Source organism: Astatotilapia calliptera, chromosome 20 (genome assembly GCF_900246225.1).
Source record: "Astatotilapia calliptera chromosome 20, fAstCal1.2, whole genome shotgun sequence".
NCBI classification, from domain to species: Eukaryota; Metazoa; Chordata; class Actinopteri; order Cichliformes; family Cichlidae; genus Astatotilapia; species Astatotilapia calliptera.
The window spans coordinates 28937377-28957338 of NC_039321.1; the positions used below are offsets into that span (position 1 = coordinate 28937377).

Below are 19962 nucleotides of genomic sequence, written 5' to 3' on the forward strand. Positions count from 1 at the left end.
CACGAGCGAGCGTGTTAAAAGCAAGTTCTTTGTCACACGTCTGTCTGCTTTTGTAGAGTATATAGAACAAGCAGCCAGTCCCATGTCTCTCAGCAGGCCAGTGTTTTTCTAGTCTGTGTCTGCCTCTGCTATCCTCTCTCATGATTAGCACTGCAGTAATTATAAACAGTCTTATCTGGTGTCAGCACTCACTTGTACATAGTCCAGATGCCCGTGCATGCAATTTTTATATGCAAGCACACAGCCATGCACCAATGACTGTGTGTGTGTGTATGCGTGTGTGTGCATGACTTCCAGATTTCCATCCCAATGTAGTCACCAGGGAGTTCATATCTCTCCCCGTTCTCTTGTTTAGCGAGACATGCTTTACAAAACTCCCACCGCAGCCTGTCTGAGTCTCTGAGTGTGCTCTTTCAGGCTGCATATGAAAACACATTTGTGTTCCGCAGATGTATGAAGAGATAACCCTCACAACAAGACACCTCACTGGGCTTTTAATTTGATAATTCTGACATCTTACTTTGCTTGATCACCCCACTGAATGACAAGAGGGGAACAAGTGATCCACTGTTTAACTTTGGGGGTTTTTTTAGGCATTGTGGAAGATTACCGTCCACCCTTCTTTGACCTGGTGCCCTCGGATCCCAGCTTTGAGGAGATGAAAAAGGTGGTGTGTGTGGACCAGCAGAGGCCCAGTCTGCACAACAGACTCCATTCTCACCCAGTAGGCTATTTGGCATAAACAGACACACACAAGTAGACATAAAAATGAACGCAAAAGTACAATTACATTTTGGAAATGTGGTGTTTTATATTTTTTCTGCCTTTTTAAGATATTGTCAGCCATCGTGAAGGTCATGAAGGAGTGCTGGTACCAGAACCCAACAGCCCGCCTTACAGCCTTGCGAATAAGGAAGACTCTCTCCAAACTGGACCACGACGACTTCAGCATTGAAAAACTGAAGCAGGATTTCTAGACTGAAACGAGGAAACTGGATTGAAAACACCAGAAGGGATTTTGCACCACATTCCAACAAATGAAGTGCATATCATTACCATATTTTGATCTAATCACTCACTCGGTGTCTGTATCATATTAAAACCATATGACTTTGTGTAGAAGCATCTAGAGCCTCTTGTACCAAATGTTATATTTTTTGCAAACGCAAACATTCATCCACCATGATACTTAATACCTCTATAAATGAGGGAGCTACATTTCAGTTAGTTCAGGTTTAGGCCAGTTATTTTTAATTATCACAAAACAGTTAACATAGTTTTGTACTCCTTGTCTAACTCTCTCATTGTTGTGACAGAATGGAAAATCATTCTCTTAGGTATAATGTGGATTTTCCCAAAATGACCAATGATCCTTAAAACCACAGATAAGACAGGAAATATGTAAGTATTTATACACTCAAATGAAAGTACATTACCTGTCCTGTAAGTATGTTTAACTTAACTAAACTAAGCATATATTATCTGCACATAAAAGCAGTGAGATATTTAGATGTAAATACATTTTTATGTAACAGAATTAAATTTGATGTCTTCTTTTGCAACCATATTGTAAATATGTTTCAGGAGAGATATTGTTTTCTACTATTCAGAAATGAGACTGTGTTAATGTTGCTTTAAAAAAAATTTTTTAAAAAACAACTTTTTTCATACATTTTTGTAAGGCTAAAATGTAGCATCACAACCACTATGATCAGTAAAGGAATTCACATACATGTAATAATGGATACCTTAAATAAAGAATTATATTTTGGAAATATTTCTGCTTTACGTTTTTTTAAGCACCTATTACTGCAGTTCTCACATTGACCAGCAGAGGTCATCAGACAAACAAGAATCCATACTCCTTACATGGGAGATTTGTGTAGTGTTTTGTTTGTTTATTTTATTTTATTTTATCTGCAGTGTATCTTAAAATTAAGATGAAAAAAATTCTTCATCAGATAATTAGAGAGTCTCTCTACAATTTGTAGGAGCTACGTTTAAAAAGCTCTCATGTGACCTTCAGTGTATTGTTTGAATACATTTTCTCTGGGTCAAATGATTTAGTTGAGTAATAATTGCCTCAATATTCTCTCTGCTTTGGATTTCCTTTATGGAAATATTGAATGTGAGGACTTCTATTTCAAACTAATTTTTAGATCCTGTTACAAAAGGAGGAACATACATATATGAATACACACATACATAAAAAAACTACACATAGAAAATATGTTGAAAGTTAAGCACTGGAGCAGAATGTCAAAAAGAATAAGAAATGTCCAATGGGAATTAAAACTGTGCAACAGTTTTAAAATGTTGCCTGGTCACTGGTGAAAATAAGACTTTCGGCTTCATCCCCTTTGCGTGATATTAGCATTCCAATGTTTTCTTTCTGCATCTGTCATGCTTGCTCTTTATCTGTTTATGTCTGTGTGTGTGTGTGTGTGTGTGTGTGTGTGTGTGTGTGTGTGTGTGTGTGTGTGTGTGTGTGTGTGTGTGTGTGTGTGTGTGTGTGTGTGTGTGTGTGTTGTCTGTCTTCCTAGTTGTTGAGATAATACTCCCTTGAAGTCCCAGTCTGTCTGGTCAGTCAGATGAGGAGCTGGTTATTTTTAACACTGCAGGGGGTTGTTGAAGTATCAGAGAGGCCAAGCTGTGTGTCAGTGAGTGCAGAAGCCCATCTCACATCTCCCTGTGTTTTCCTCCTCTGTGTATTCCTTTTCACTGTGGGATCATTCCCAGTGGCTCTGTAGAGACAGGAGAGATTTGTTCAGCAGACAATGCCCGCTGAAGAAATGTGCAGATAAATTGGACAGGGCCGATAATGGACAGATATAAAGCCACAGAGGAGGCTGTGCAGACACAGTTAGGCTCAAGGATAGATCAGTGAGAGTGCTAGTAAGAGGACAGCTGATAAAAGCAGGCACAGAGAAAGTCCCTAATGCACCTGGTTGCAGCCTGGCTCACCTCTTCCTGAGCTACATTCTCAGCTGGAGGCAGATGAATGTATTAGTATAGACAGGTTTGGTCCCTGAGGAGAGACAACAATCCTGAATAGAGCTGGACCAAAACACCTTGTGCTATCTTTGGATGCACGATTATTTTACACTTTCGGACTGGAAATTGCAAACGGATGTAACTCTCTCTCAAAATCTGATACAGTGGCTTAGATGTGATTTGAGATCAAGTAAAAAATATATATAAATAAAGCAATAAAATGGTCTCTTATGCAGATTTGAACCAGATTTACCTCATGCGCTTTGATCAGGGAACAGCAAACGAGTATACATTTGTCAGATGTTGTTCCCCATGGCTGTAATATCAGTGGGGGATTTGTCTGATAATGAATCAATCACTGAATATGGGTGGATAAACATCTGAGTGCAGCAGAGTATTACTAATCTAATTCCAGTCAAATGCAGGGAGGCCTAGAATCATCTCCTCTCATGGGGCCTGCGATTTCAAGTTCTGCATCCAAATCACAATCCATGATAAGATAAAGGTTTTGTCACTCACACTGGTTTCCTGGTCCGTTTCCATTAGATCACCGTTCCTATGAAGAAGCTTGGTGACTTCACAGCATGAAATTTTGACAGAACATTGTGTTAACAGCTGTGACTTTACGTCAAAATTTTAAGTGTTTTTAAGCAATCAACATGAAAAAGGTGTTATTTTGTTTCATGTTTGTTTTACCTGATGAATTTAAGTGTTGAGCAATAATTCTAATGAAAAGCAGTTTGACCCAGTTAGATCCTTAAATAGATTTTTGTTCACCAAAAGTACAGCTATGAGTAATAAACGCAATCTGCACAGCATATTTGCTGAAGATTAATTCATCCTGCAGCTGAAACACATGCATAAAAATAAATAAATAAATTATAGAGCCCTAGATGCACTTTGTTTACACACATTAAAGCCAGTTGTGGCAACACATTTAGTCACATTTCACAGACATACACACCAACATTATTTTTCATTTTCAGAAATGATAAACATTGCCAGTTACACTCAGTTTGTTCACTTGTTGTTTTCTTTCATGTTACATAATACACAGAGCTCAATAAAAAAAGAAACTTGCTTGAAAATATATATTTGGAAAAAGTGAACTGAGACATAAAAATTCACAGAAAGAAAACAGATTGATTTCAGTGAAAGCAGCACCTGAGCGTGGTCATACATTTTTAGTAGCTAAACCATCAAATGCACAATGTTAGCTATGAACTGAGCTCACAAGGCTCTTTTTGGTATTATGTATAATCATGAAAAACACACTGCAATTACTGGATAGTGAAGATTTGACTTAATATATCCCAGATCATTTTAACATCAATCATTAGAATATTATCCAGGCACCTAATTTCCAAAAGCACTTTTAATTTATCATAAATAACACACACAGTGATCACTCCTGCTCTTTAGATGATGTGAAACTGGAAGAAGGCAATTCGCCCACCGCTTTATTTACCACACAGCCCTGACCTCAGGGGCAGAAGGGGACGTGCAGCCCTCAGCCCTCCCCTTTAAACTCGCACGTACACACCCCTTTAAACACGTCACTCGGCTGGCTGGCAGGCTGGCTAGTATCTGGCGGTGGTGGTGTGCGGTTGGACTGTGGTTGTGTTTCAGGTCTGGTCGTGTTGATAACGACACACTTACGACGCATTTCATCGCGGGAGAGATGGGAGTTATGAAGAAATGGCTCTAAAACAAATTGCCCCAACGCTGCTGGCCCTGCTCGGGCTGGTGGCCGTCGGTAATGGTAAGTTTCATCCGAGCACCTCTCCGGCTTTTGTCTCGATGTGTTTTCCTGGACTGGGCATCGCCTGTTGTCGCTAATCGTCATGGCGCTCTCTATCGCGGATTTGGCTAGCCGTGTCTTGCTAGCGTCGACCTCAAAACCACGGCTGCTGTTTGGTCGAACCGGCTGCCGTGCCGTGTTTGATGATTTATCGATATTTTTGGCTTTTATCCGCTGACAAATTCAATTGAGCTGTTGTTGAACACGAGTAGCGAAACCAACAACAACCACCACCACAACAACAACATGGTGGGGCTGTCTGTTCCGAAGCGCCAGCTAACGTCTGCTAGCTAAAGTTCAATAATGTTGATAAATCTGTGTTATTAAATGGATACAAAACTGATATAAATATGATTTTATTATTCTGTACGAACACCCCAAGCAAGGAATAGTAGTCTACATGGTGCTGTTGATGCTGAGGTTAATCTCTTGTGTGGCTGTTATGCTAACTTATTTACAAAATAGTGTCTTTTTGGCTTGTGACTGCTTATCGCTGTTTTGCTTGGGGACATCGTATAATGATAGCTGGCTGGTTGAATTTGCGTAATGTGGTCAGTTACAGTTTCGTCACATGTTGTGAGGACTGGTTTCCACGCTGGAAGGAGCAGAAAGGAGCCTCTGAATGAAGGCCTAACCTACTTTGTGCATGAAATGTGTTTTCTGAGGGTAAACACTGGCAGCTCTGCCATCGCTTTCCATTTGTAAAGAGTGAAAAGGGTGCTTAGTGGACCCCCACCCCCCCTTTCCTTCCTGCACAGCAGAAAGTGAATGCTGGCATAGGGCGACAGCAGCCGTACATTCAGCCATCCCAGACAGAAGTCAGAGTTGAAGTCTGGGTTCATTGTGATGGAAATGTGGCAAGTGGGGTCTTTTGAGGCGCCAGTTATGGTCCTTCTTCAGTCCGATTCCTCCCCATCTGCTGGAGCAGCTGATGCCCAGCTTCACACAACAGCACCACATCACAATATATCACTATATGTAACAGCACACACAGTATATCACCAAATATTCAGCCAAAGCACAGAGCGTTTGGCCCCTCAGCGCATCTACTGACCTTTAAGTTTGCTCCAAACGTCCCTTCACTTTCATTATGCTTCAGTAGGTTAGACACAAGCATGTCTTGTTTTATGAAAAACTCTGTTCTCTTCCTTTGAGTTTTGCACCTTTGTTTCAACTTGCCACTCACTGGATACACTTATTATTAAAATGATCCGTGTGCCAGGGGGGAAAAAATGATCTGATTTGGAGTTGTGGTTGCTCGTTTTCCTTTTGTTTGCTTTGTTCATTTGTCTCTTTTAATTCTATTTTTTTTTATACTTTTTCAACATGTTCAAAATAAAGATTCAATCAATCAATCAATCTTTGCTTCATTTGTTATCCATTAAAGTGTACTGTGCTAAACAATTGAGTCATCCTTCCGAGAATCATAAAAACTGTTCCTCCCCCACAAGTTTAGATAAGGGCGCAGTACACTAAGGTTGATCAGTTCAAGGCATGCTGGGAAAATTGTCACACCTGAGTGGCCAGTTTGTTTGCCTGGGTTACACCAACATTAACAGTGATGTGTGAAGGGGGAGAGTTGGGGGTGGGTCTGTGACCGGTGCAGACACACACAGTGATAATGGGTCTGTCCATCTGGCAGGGTTTGTCATGCAAGGGGGGCCACGAGTCTATCATGAGCTGCTTTCTCCCTATGTAATGGATTACACCATGCACAGGCTGAAACCAGACAAACCTGAAAGCTGCTTCGCTGGAGCAGATTCCAGGCCTGCGCGAGTATGTTTTTGTGAGAATATGCTTTACTCACAGGTTTGAATCTGTCACGTGTTGTTGACTTCACGAGGATTAGGAGTCACTGGTGTTATGGGCATTACATGTCTACGTGACGCAGTCAGACTGGGTGAATTGAACAAAGTAGCAATGTGATATGGGCACTGTCAACCACAGTGCCGCTAGGTAGGGCGCGTCCCTCCCCTTCTCTCTACATTCTCCATCTCACTTATATAAAAGCCTGCTGCTTTGTCAGAATTTAATCTGTACTTTGTTGTCTGTGGTCCCGTTTCTGCTTTCATTCACTTACTTCTAACAGGGTGGTGAAGAAAGCTTTAGTTTGGGTTGGGTTTTTTTTTTTAATTTTTTATCTCTAGGTTAGAGGAAGGCCATTGGATAGATGAGCTCCTGCTATCTCTTGACCTTTGAACTCACCTTTGGAAGCTCTTCAACATACAATCACCAGGCCTGCCAGACTATTGTCGTTTCCTGATGTGCCTCTTTTCCACTCTTTAGTCATGGATGCATAACCCTGCTGTCTTTCTGGTAAAATGACCGTCTTCATTTATTTTACACATACAACGTTGATGGATAGAACCACATACATGTGAGATTTGGATATCATGCATCTAGTGAGGTATGATATCCAATAGGAGGCAAATAGAGCGTATAATGTTCTTCCCATCATTTATTTAACACATTGAATGTGTTAAATAAATAAATGAACATTAGTGGCCTATGTGTGAATAACAGAATGCATTAGATCAGAGTTTTCTGACTGCAACATAGTGACCGAACATGAGTGTATTCAGAAGGATTCTTTTCCCCCCCTTCTCATTATGAGCAACTGAGATGCACAGCAGGCAACGGCATGATTCACAGTGGCTTACATCAACACATTGTAATTGCACGCATGCCTATACATTTATGCAAGTATATAGGTTTCAGAATTAGATAGTAGAGTGTTGTCGGTCTGCTGCTTTTATGGAAAAAGGCCGTAGTGCTCATTAAGATGTAAGGTAGACCTGTTCAGGTGCACTCAGATTAATGGATAATGTTGCGTGTCTGTGGCGTGTGGTTGTGGCTTGAAACTAAAACATGCCTTCCTTTCAGTTTGAACAGGGAACTCACTCTACAGGGGTAAACGGTGCAGGTGCTTGTGTAATGTCAAATTTGATGTGAAAGAGTTCAGGTGGTGGCTGTGTGAGCTAGTCAGTTTGGAACATGCGTATACCTGCCCATTAGATCAGAGCAGGGAGAATGTACAGAGAGGTTGAAACTTTATAGGTTCCAAGGTGTAAGCCCGTAAAGAGAAGACGGTGTGGACAGGGGAGGGGAGATGGACATTTGGATTTCAAGCAAGATTGAGTTTGAAAAGTAGAACGTGTTTTAAAGGGGCGGGGGTTCCTTCTCCCTCAGTGTGTAGAAGTTGTTTAAACCTGTTCTAGATAAGTTGTATTGTCTGCCAGATCCCTGCAGCTATGTCGTGATCAAATGAAGTTGCATCACATCCTCTGTATAAAATTTCTGGTTGCTTCCTGGCTCAGACACCACCTCCTTTGCAATTTGTGTTTACTAACAATTTCCATAATGTGGCACTGAGCCAGTCGGGGTCAGGTTAGGTCCGGGGTGGTCTAGTTTTCCTTCCATAATGACCAGTGTTGTTAATGACCTCCTTTGGCCCGGAGGCAGAGAGCCCTAATTGCTACAGCAGACGGCATAGCCCCGGACTGACCCGGCTCCTCCATTACTGATGCTAGACCGCAAGAAATTACTATTGCTTTAGAGCCAGCCAACTTCTTGCCTGTCCTCTTCGCTTCAATTTACTCTAAAGTACTTGTCTTTGTTTAAAGAGTTTTTGCATATTGTTCATGAACCTGCATTTGTTTCTGTGGCGTATCTTAAGCATACACAGACATAAGATCTGTGATTTCTCACCGTGCTTCCACAGACTTGATAGTTACATTAATTTATGTCTATAGAGCTAAACTCGACAGCTTCCTCCATTGCATGTCTCTTTGATTTGTTTTTCTTTTTTGTTTTGTCTGACTGCTGTTGGAATTTAGATCAGACCCACACTGCCTTGTAATTTTCTGCTAGAAGGTATGCGGTCTACTTGTCAAGTTTTCTCTAATACTTCCGTGACAATGATTTACTTTGATTAGTGTGATCCAGGGTAAAACTTTTGCTTTTGGAATCCAGTGAGAGTGCCTTATCTAACTAGCTCTTCAAATACCATTTAACCCTATTTTCTCTCCTGGGCTCAGATAGTGTTGGTAGCTTAAACAGAGCAAAAATTTCTTATGAGTAAGTGTGTGAATATGCAAAGTAGTTGCTTTTTTTGAGCTTTAAAGGTAACTGCTGGATTTATGCCAAATCCTTGTGGTGTTCTCGGATCAACGTTGCATTTTGTCTGGGCTGTTTTTATTTTGGTTTCACAATATTATTAGCTTAAGGATTATCTGCAAAATAACTTAATCTGTCTTTTTTCACAATGAAAAGAGTGACATAACTAAAATTTATATTTTTGCCATATGTGAAATTTCTATATATATGTTGTGCTATGTATATATTGTCATTCTGATCATTCTTCTCAGTTATTTATGCAATGAAAATACAAATTACAGCAGAATCAAGGAGTTTTGGAAATTAGCTTTAGTTTTCAGTGCGTCACTTCAGTTTTATTTATGTAACACCAGATCACAACAAGAGTTTACCTCAAGGTGCTTAATATTTTAAGGTGAAACCCTACAAAAATCACCAAGGGGGGAAAAAAAAAAAAAAAGTTTGGACTATGAAACTGCCCTTTATGATCAGACACGTGGCAATGGTGGGACAGGACAAAACCCCCCTTTTAACAGGAAGAACTTGACATCAAGGCTAAACACAAGCAAACTAAAAATAAGTGTGTAAGTGTCTGCAGTGTATTTGGCGCCAGTTGTTGGTCTGTAAGAAAACAGTGTTTGTGTTTAACAAATAATTGTAACCGAAGAGGGGAAAAAAACGACACTTCTGCAAACATCCAGGATGGGTTTCAAGCAGCTTCAAATGTCATTGACTCATATTACCACCATTTTAGAAATCAGTTTGGGAATCTGAGCACAAGTGTCTGCAACAAATCCAAAGTGAACCTGTGCTCACACTCGTGTGCTTTTGAACCCAAGCAGAACAACAGACAAGACAGGAAGGGATGTAGCCTCAGGCTGGTGGTTGGTAGACATGGTAGAAGCAGCCTCGGCCCCAGAGACTTCACTTTAGAATCAGATCAGTAATCTGACCCTGAGATGCAGACAAAGGTAATGACTTTCCTCCTTCCCCTAGCATTGATTAGGACACAGTTGTGGTGTGTGCATGTGTATGTTAGCCTGTGTATGTGTGTTGCACTCACACTGTCTGGTGGCGTCTGCTTGTCTTGATCAGCTCTCAGTCTGGTATCTGTATGGATCTAATTTCAGCCAGTGCATTTTGGTAATGGTTCTCCCCTCCCCATGCACGCACACGTGCTGATTGTCTGTCTGAGCCCCCAGAAACCCACAGTGTTTGTGTAACCTGCCGCCCTGCGCCAAGCACATTTACAGTATTTTCTTTATGTTATCGTACACAGAACTTCAGTCGTGTTTTGAGAGCGTTGTTTCCACCAAGTCGGTCTGAACGGCGCATGCATCTGCTGAACGCTGTCATCGTGGTTTATGGGTAAAGTTCTGTGGAATGGGGCTGTTCTGTGTTTTATTTCGTTAGGTTCATAGGACCGCCAAATTAAGGCAACGCTGTTTATGGCAACAAAGTTTTAATAATGTTTTCCTGACTGTGTTCTCCATTTCCTGTCTCAACACGAACGGAATGATTGGAACTCCGTGCTAACGGCTCAAAGGGATTGCGTTTAGGCTCTGCTCTCCCTGTTTTTGTCATGTGTTCCCTTTTCTGCTCCCTCCCATAAGTTAAAGTCTAGACTGGGTTTTAATGACAGTCGCAGCTGGTCACTTGGGCAGACCTCAATCGCAGCTGGGGGGCCCTGTTTGCCGCCTCCCCCTCTGTATTGTCCTTCCCAAATGGGGACCAACCCCCATCCTGTCTGGCCCAGAGCAGCTCCCCCAAACATCGGGGTTGTTACTGGTAACCCCACTCTGCTGTCCCCTGTATGCCACCCATCCCCCCACGCAAAAGTGCACACCCCCCACTCCAGTCTTTGTTCATGTAGGGCCAGTCCAATCCCCTCCTCATGTCGCCTTAATCTCCACACAAAGGACCAGTGTAAAGACCACCAATTATGTGGATACAAGAGCAGAGTTCACTCAAACTTCACACACACGGCCTTTTCCTCAGATCCAAGTGTATTTAGGCTCGGTAATATTCCTGCAAGTCTGGCTTTGTAACACTTTGGCTCTGAATCTATTGAGATATGCAGAGCGCTGTGTAAACAACACAGCATTTGGATAAATGTTTTTTGTTTGAATTAGTTAAGTAGCAGAACTCCACATTGCCTGATGTTCATCTCGGTTTTTTGGATGGTTTTTTGTTGTTGTTGTTGTTGTTGTTGTTGTTGTTGTTGTTTGTTTGTTTTTTGTTTTTTTTTAACCGCTACCTCGTGCCATCTTTTGCAAAGTTTTGTTTGGGGCTGTGATTTAGCAGTTAGATGAATATATTGGCGGGTGAGCGTTGGCTGAATTCTTGAGCAGTTTGTTCTTTTGGAGTGAATTTGAAGGCCAATTTTTTACTATTCTATTTTGGTGGTCTGCCTCCATGAGGATCTAACTTGGCAGATAAAGAACCTGTAAAGCAGGTTTCAAAGCTTGTGCTAATGAGTTGAGTCGGCCCATATTTTGCACATTCGTGTCCCTCTTTCAGTTTTTCAGAAAGCAGAGGTGACATTTGAGTGTGTTTTAATGTTTGCTGTCCAATTGGTATAAATTATATTTGAAAACTAAATCAATAACTGTACGTGTGCCCGTATGGTTTAGTGACGTGTGTTTTTCCCAGCAGCTTGTTCATTATTAACAGGATGTGAGAGAAATGTCCTCCGCCTAATTGCTTCATCTCGGGCTTTCTGCTCATGACTTTTATTTGGGTGTTTTTTCATCATGCACATATCGATAAATATTACACAGTCACCAGTAGAACCGCTTACGGCTGGTGGACAGATTTTTATATCGCCTAAGCCTGTTTGCTGATTGCATAAATGTTATACATTGTAGTCACAGGGCGTTCAACTTACAGGATGTTTTCATTTAGATAAAAGCATTAGTCAGTAATGAAACATCAGATCATTTTATCTAAACTTGTGAATCAATCACCATCAAGTTAATAATAAATATCCTCTCATGTTTTTGCTGTGCTGAACACACATAATGTTTTTGCTTCTCAGCGTGGAAGCGGGCTACACATGGTATAGTCATGAGGTAGCCGTAAATGAAAGGGAGGACTTCCCACAAACCAAACTCTTGGTAGGCCGCAAACCATCCATGGTAGAGTTGAGAAGCAAATGTGTGTGTTTTCAGCCATGTTTGGTTTCCTTCCTGAGCTTCTGTCTGTGTCTGTGTGCCATCTGTCTTACCACACACAGACTCTCCAGTGATGAATGTGCCTTTTCATTTCAGATCACCGTGTTCTTGTCAGATCACTCCTGTTAGCTCATTATCGTGTATTGGTGCAATATGTTTGTCATGAAAAAAACTTTTATAGCCTTCAATTTGAGTTTTGTGAGGCGATTCGGTTTACAATCCTAAGTGTGGTGAGGAGGTGCTTTGTCTTAAAATGTGCTGCGTGTGTATTTCCTTTTAAATGCTGCTCTTGCTTTTGAGAACGTATTGATGAAAATGGCTCTTGTCTGGATTCACTTGGTAAAAATTTGATATGCTTTACTGAAAAGCCATAAACGGCAGACGTGAAGGAGAGATGGTCCTGGTGGAAAGAGGTGTTTCAGGTTGTCTGAATGTTGATGGAAGTAATGTGTCATCCTGCATTTAAACCTACAGCCATGGCTCCTGTCATCGGTTTTATTTTGTTAAACTATTTGCCACGCACTAGCCTGATGTGGCACAGGGCTTGTTTTTCTCTTTTTATCAGGCCCAGCCTGCTTTACCTCTGTGTAATCTGCAGGAAATTCCATCTGCATGCGAACTTGAGTGAAATTTGGACACACTCAGCATTGAGTTCCTGTCACTTTCCCACTCACCTCCTCAAGAACAAGAGAGAGACACACACACACACACACACACACACACACACACACACACACACACACACACACACACACACACACACACACACACACACTAACCAGATGTGAAATATTACTGAAACTCTGCTTCAAGTGTTCCACATTTCCAGTTACTACTCGGTGAACAAGCATAGACACATCAGCGTACACGCTACATGCAAAAAATGCTCCCACGCAGAAATAAACCTTCAAGAGTTCAGGGGAAACCACTGCTATGACACCACGGTTTGTGGTTTAGGCCACTTGGATGTTACATGCAGATGTTGCAATAAGTATATCACTCATTGAATTTTTTCTTTTTTTTATTACTTATTATTTTTTATTACTACTCTGGTAGTTGCTTAATTTGCTGGAATCTGCTGACACCTTTTGGCCGACCTCTTCGTTGGTTCAAAAAGAGAAGATCACTGAGCTCATCTGGTCAAAGAAGCCCTTTAGTATAAGACACAGAGGATTAGTGGAATTTTGCCACTCTCAACGTCTTTCTTTCCTCTAGGCTAGGCATTGTCAGCTGTCCGACCAATGTTGAGCCTCTTTTTGAAGAAGAATAGGGATTGAAATTCCTCTTCTCTTTGTGTCTCCTCCTGTGTTGTTTTAGGGTATAGTGGTCTTGTCTTTGTTAATTCCACAGTGATTAGTCTCAAGTGGTCCAGCCTTTGTCTGGCCTCACCCACGGTAGTGTTGACAGTACGTTTTTCATTTTGGGTTTTCCTGTGTAAAAGGAACAACCAAAAATAAAAACGGCTCCACATTCCTACAACCAACTATGCCATGCCCTGCTGTGCACTGTGGTAGGAGTAAACCTTAGAAGAAACCCAATGTGCTGGCCTTGCTCTAAATGAGAAGCATGTGTGGTATGACTCGAAATCACATTTCACTCCAAATCTAATCAGTTTTCAGTTTCTTGCTCTCTGGATTGCTCAACCAGTACTGGTTCTGTTTTAGATGTGGCAGGCACTGACCTCATTTGTTTGCACGTATATGGACCACCGTAGTTTTATTGTGAAAGCGGCAGGAGTTCCAGTGTGTCACCTTTTAATAGGTTCCTGCGCAGAAGTGTGCTGTGTTTAATAAAACTCTGGTCTCATTAGCTGAAACGGTGGCGGCTCTCGGTGTCGATGAGAAAAAGCCGGGAGAGGAATGGAGCAGAATGCTGCATTGGGGATTTGGCAGGAGCCCTCTCCCCTTGTTGAGTTTCACTTTGTCTGTCCCGACGGGCAGGACTGTCTCCACCCTGCGTGTCTGGGTTCATCTGCAGTGAAGGATCTGATTTCAGGGCTGTCTGGCTGCTTCTGCTGAACACTAAGGATCTGTGTCTGCACGTCATAATATGCCCACAATTTAAAGGGACCCTCATTACATTTTGTATTGAAACAGTGGTGTATGCTTGCCCCCTGCTGGGCACAATGAAGAAGTGAACTAGAGGACTCTGTAACCTCGTGGTGATAAACTTCTTTTCTTTTTCTCACTCTCTCAGCTTTACATTGCAACTGCACAAACTGTGAGAAGACAGGCTATGAGTGCGAGACAGACGGTGCCTGCATGGCTTCAACTTATTATGTCAATGGGAAGGAGGAACACGTACGTGTCTGCATCAACCAGGACAGCCTGGTCCCTCCTGGGCAGCCGTTCTACTGTTTGAGTGCTGAAGGTTTCTTCAATACTCACTGCTGCTATGTAGATTACTGCAACAGTATTGACCTGAAAGTCCCAGGTGAGACCTCATTAAATACTTTAGAGCAATTGTGACTGTTTATTTATTTTTTTATTTTTTTAACCCATTTCTTTTGTTTTGTTTTGTCGTCTTAGTCCCAACCAAAGGGGGGGAATGGTCAACCCAAGTGAGCAACTGGGGGCCAGTGGAGCTGGTGGCAGTGATTGCAGGGCCCGTGTTCCTGCTCTGTGTGTTGCTGATGGTCGGGGTGTTCCTGTTCCAGTATCACCAGAGGGCCTACAGCCACAGACAACGGCTGGAGGTAGAAGATCCCTCCTGTGACCATCTATACTTGGCCAAGGACAAGACGCTCCAGGACCTAATCTATGACATGTCCACCTCTGGATCAGGCTCTGGTCAGTATGCAAAAGCAGGAGCTTCCATACATCCTTAGATATATCAGTATGCCCAAATGAGTAACATTCACCATAGCGGTGTGAGGATACTTATCAGGGAACTCTTGTTGATTTGTTGCCTGTCTGTTGCCCCCTCTGCAGGTTTGCCCCTGTTTGTGCAGCGGACTGTGGCCAGGACTATTGTGCTGCAGGAAATAATAGGAAAAGGTCGCTTTGGGGAGGTGTGGCGCGGGAAGTGGAGGGGAGGCGACGTAGCAGTGAAAATCTTCTCATCCAGAGAGGAGCGCTCCTGGTTCAGAGAGGCTGAAATCTACCAGACAATCATGTTACGGCATGAAAATATCCTAGGATTTATTGCAGCAGACAACAAAGGTGAGGAAAACTGTTGGCTATATGAAGATACAATACAAGAAGGCTGCTTTAAACAACCCTCAACAGTAAAAGTTTAGGCCTTTTCAAAATAAAATGTTTTACAAGCTCGCTGCTGTTTAAGTAGAGTAGATTATTTGATCGACGTTATTCATTTGTTCCCTTTCAGACAACGGCACTTGGACTCAACTCTGGCTGGTGTCAGACTATCATGAGCATGGCTCACTTTTTGACTACCTGAATCGCTACTCTGTCACCATTGAGGGGATGATCAAATTGGCGCTATCAGCTGCCAGCGGCTTGGCACACCTACACATGGAGATCCTAGGCACTCAGGGTGGGACTTTCATGTCTGCAGAGTGGATATGTTATATGTAAAGGGCGAGCATGTTCTTGATGCAAGTGTAATGCTGTTGTGTTGGTTCTCGTGCAGGTAAACCTGGCATTGCTCACCGTGACCTCAAGTCCAAAAATATTCTGGTTAAGAAGAACGGCACATGTGCTATAGCTGACCTAGGTCTGGCTGTCCGCCATGAGTCTATCACAGACACGATCGATATTGCACCGAATCAGCGCGTGGGCACTAAGAGGTAAATGTTTCCATACTTATCAGCACTCAAGTAGATAAAGCGCACAGGGGATTTTACAGGTCTTCCCTGAGGCCTTAAAGAATACATCTGACAACTTTCTTTCTTTTTTTTTCTTCTAATACTTTGAATATCAGAAAGTGAAAACTTTGCAAAGCTGGATTTTAGTTTTCTGACTTTTTCATAATTCTAGTCACTCTTGGATGTAATACCCTGTTATTCTCTGCACCACAGAAATGGGAGACCTTGGTAGAACTTTGAGTGAGATAGATGTACTGTGATGTAGAGTGTAAAAGATGGCAGTAGCTACAATGACCACACAGTGGTTTGTCAAATCCTGTTTTAAAGCCTTAAGATGTGATTTTTCTCAATGGCTGTCTTGGTGATCTTAAACTGCATGCTCAATTATTGAGGAGGAGGAGAGCTGACTGTGAAACTGCATGCTCATTGGCCAACAACTTGGCATAATGCAAAAATTCAACATGACCAGAAACGAGTCACCGAGGGCAGACGGTGATCAAGAAAGTGTTTACTGGGGTGAAGCGTGAGGGCTGTTTTTTCTCATATTCTGAGGACCAGAAATCTTTTTTGCAGCCATAGGTATCGCCCCCTAGTGGGCATTACAAGGAATGAAAGTTTGAGACTTGTTGGGAGGCTGTTATCTTACTTCAGTTTCTATTAGTGGTGCTAAAGTTGTTGTTCATGCTGTGTGTGTCCACCCTCAGGTATATGGCTCCAGAAGTCCTGGACGAATCCATAAACATGAAACACTTTGACTCCTTCAAGTGTGCTGACATTTACGCACTGGGCCTGGTGTATTGGGAGATTGCGCGTCGCTGCAACACAGGAGGTAAGAGCACAATATAAATAAATATGATACAGTTGGTCAAATAAACAGAAACATGAAATCTGAGACTGAAAATGCTTCTCTGTCATGTACTACAGGTATCCATGAGGAGTACCAGCTACCCTACTATGACCTTGTGCCCTCTGACCCGTCCATAGAAGAGATGAGGAAGGTGGTGTGTGACCAGAAACTGAGGCCCAATGTGCCCAATTGGTGGCAGAGCTATGAGGTATTTCACACCATGTATATGAACAGCTGCACTAGTGGTTTCTAAAAATGTCCAATGGCAGTATATGGAACCAGTTGGGCTGTATTAGTTTGGCAGTACAAGATGTTCTGGTCTACAAGTATGAAGGTAGACTGCCAACTTCTGAGTCAGTGTTGTGGGGGAGGATTAAAATAGTTTTATCTACTCAGTCGTCCATTGTTAAAATTTGGGGTTCATGATGTCCCTGAGCTGGCTACCAGCAAATAAAGTAAAACTTGGATAAATCAGTTCATTTCTGGATTTAATTTCACTTAAAAAACAAAACAGAAAAACAGCTTTTTACATAAAGTGTACTATTCTTAGCAGTGGTGCCCTCAATATACAAAATAAATGAGCCAGTCCAACAGTCTGTTATTGCCTTAGTGCAAGACGCAGTAATCAACATTTAATGTCCCTGATGTAGGTGCACAGGTCTGTCTTACCTTAAACTCTGACATTTTTCTCACACACAGAGGCTGGTTTGAAAAGCACAGATCGCGACTCATTCAAATGTCTGTGGCTATAAGTCATGTTGTAACACTTTTGTCCTCTTGCTGCGCAGTCACTGCGCGTGATGGGGAAGATCATGAGGGAGTGCTGGTATGCCAACGGAGCAGCCAGACTGACAGCTCTGCGCATCAAGAAGACTTTGTCTCAGCTCAGCGTGGAGGAGGATGTGAAGATGTGAGCGTACAGGCGGCAGAAAGACACTCTGGAGACGCACAACCAGACAACACTCCCATAGGAAAGAAACACTAAAGACAGACTGCAAATGAAAACCCTGCCAGTTTTAAAGCCACACTCCAAGTTGTGACAAGGCCTACCTCACCTTTTTAGCCAAAACTACTGAGAATCAACCCTTCTCCTCCTCCTCCTGACTTTTCTCTCCCTTCCCCTGCCTCCCTTTAGCTCCTCACGTCTCTTCCTCCTTCCCTCTGACTCCCTTCTCCATGGGCCACAACACTACAGCACTACCACTGTTAATATCATCACACTCAACCTTTCTTTTTTCATCTCCCATGGCAGGAAGTAGAACTCTTGTACAGTGAAAAGAATCTTCTGTTTTTGATCATCTGTTTTCTTGTTTTTCCTTTTAACCTCTCTGAAATTGTCCAACATGGACTAAAGTCGTCCAGAAGAGTCGGGCATGTTGTGGGCTTCAAGTTTAGGAACGATTACACATAACTTTCCATTGTGTTGGCCATACAACATCATATTCTGTCGCTGTAAGGAGGGGAAAGAGGCTGAAGCACTGTTTTTTATAGGTGTGTGTGCGTGTGTGCGCGTGTGTGTGTAAGTAAAAGGTGTCTGGACTACTAGCATGTTCCCAAGACACTACAATGTCTACTGGTGTAGGCTGTAGTTCATTACAGAAAATCAGTTATTGGACATGTGGTAATTAAGCATGAACAGCTGGATTGTGCTTTTTTTCCCCCTCATTTTATTCCCTCACTTGAATCTTCAAACACAAATTAGTTGCACTCAACTGTAGCTTCCTCATCACATGTGAGACCGGGCAGGTGTCACATAGCAGATGCGGTCCAGTCCTGGCGTTTAGTTTGAAATGTGGCAGGGATAATGTTGAATTTATTCTAATTTTTTTTTCTTCTTGGGATGGTTTTATTTATTTGTTCATAGTTTTTACTACATAATGATGAACACTGTGAGATGAGATGTGACAAACCACAAAATTAAATGTCGTAGTTCAGTCAAAGTCTTCAGAGTCGTGGGTTATTGCATTCATTTATTTTTTAAATTTAATTTCTTCTTTTTCTTTTCTTTTCTTTTTTTTTAAAGTAAAGATGCTGTTTGAAAAATGAATGCAGCCATAACCCTCTGGCGGTGACAGGTGAAGACGTAGTACACACGGGCCAAATAAGAGGCGTATGAAAAGGCAATGAAAACAATCTTTTCTTTTTAAAATATATATATTTTTTGTGTAAAAGATCATGATGGGTGTTTTTTCTTCTGGCTTTAACATTAGACACTACTGATGATGGGTACATATGATTTGTATATACAACATGCATTTTGTTTTATTTTTTTCCTTCTATGCCACAAGCTCCAGTGTGACATTGATCAGTGATTTTAATCTGATGGTACTTTCACGCATCTGTTTGATCCGTCTATGGTTTCTGACTGTCCGAGGAAAGGATTGCGATATCTGCTGGAATTTGTATTTCACTTGCTCCTCTCATGGTAATTTGGTGGTACTACTGATCCCAGGCCATTTTGCTGCAACTTCCTTTTTTTAATTTAATTTAATTTTTAAAATCTATATAAACACAACTATTGCAGGTGCTTGTTGAGTTCTTTCAAGAGCTGAGTAATGCAGATCTGTTTCTACATACGTCTTCTGGGGTGACATCTTTCTCAATGACACTGGAATACTTAGCAGCTTCTTGTAAACCTTACTATTCTGATACTGCCACTGGCTGTTTATTCAGAAATCCAGACGATTGCTGACAGTTCGTGCACAGGGAACATGTGGTTAGATGTAAAATGTAGTTGGGAGTTTTACTGTCAAAGACTGACATGCTGTAAAGAGAAACTGCATGTTTTCATTCTACATCTGACTTTGAGTCCGTCTCCAGACGAGACTATGAAAGTATTACACTGACATTTGTCACCATCGGGCTCTGCACTGTTATGTCCACAAGGGCGATTAGTTAACGTTAGTTACGCCATCACTTGATCCAGAATCCATGTGTCATGTTGGTATCCATTTTTTGCATGCTGTCTCAAACACTGGGTCCTCTGCATTGAGGTAGATAAACTTAAGAGATGATGTTTTTTGTTTTGTTTTTGTTTGTTTTTTCCCCCCCACCATTTCCTGTGTGCTTTTTGTTGTTGTTTTTGTTGTTTTTGTTTTTGTTTTCTGTTTGTGTTGTTGGTTGTGTACCCCAGAAATGTTGCTGCTACTGTTAACATGGGTAGAAGTTCAGCGGGCAGAGGGAAGTGAATAAAAGAAGGGAGGGGAAGTGGGCGACTGCTGTCAGTTGAACCAAAATTGTCAAAACACTCCTGTCCATGTTTGGTTTGTTGCCATGGGTATATGAC

General features: G+C 41.9%; 2 protein-coding genes across 2 annotated transcripts in view; both read left to right on the top strand.

Moving 5' to 3' along the window:
* Nucleotides 1-1777, top strand: part of acvrl1 (activin A receptor like type 1) — a 10589-nt gene extending 8812 nt beyond the window's left edge. The window contains exons 9-10 of the mRNA XM_026154581.1: nucleotides 594-724; nucleotides 834-1777. Coding sequence (XP_026010366.1) covers nucleotides 594-724; nucleotides 834-977 — 275 coding nt within the window. The 3' untranslated portion in view covers nucleotides 978-1777. The remainder of the gene's footprint in view (nucleotides 1-593; nucleotides 725-833) is intronic.
* A 2739-nt stretch (nucleotides 1778-4516) lies between these two features.
* Nucleotides 4517-19738, top strand: acvr1ba (activin A receptor type 1Ba). The gene is made up of 9 exons (XM_026153841.1): nucleotides 4517-4756; nucleotides 14260-14496; nucleotides 14592-14852; nucleotides 14994-15224; nucleotides 15391-15558; nucleotides 15655-15811; nucleotides 16534-16658; nucleotides 16754-16884; nucleotides 17465-19738. The coding sequence occupies exons 1-9, from the start codon at nucleotides 4693-4695 to the stop codon at nucleotides 17588-17590; spliced, it is 1500 nt and encodes a 499-aa protein (XP_026009626.1). The 5' UTR covers nucleotides 4517-4692; the 3' UTR covers nucleotides 17591-19738.
* Nucleotides 19739-19962: the final 224 nt, after the last annotated feature.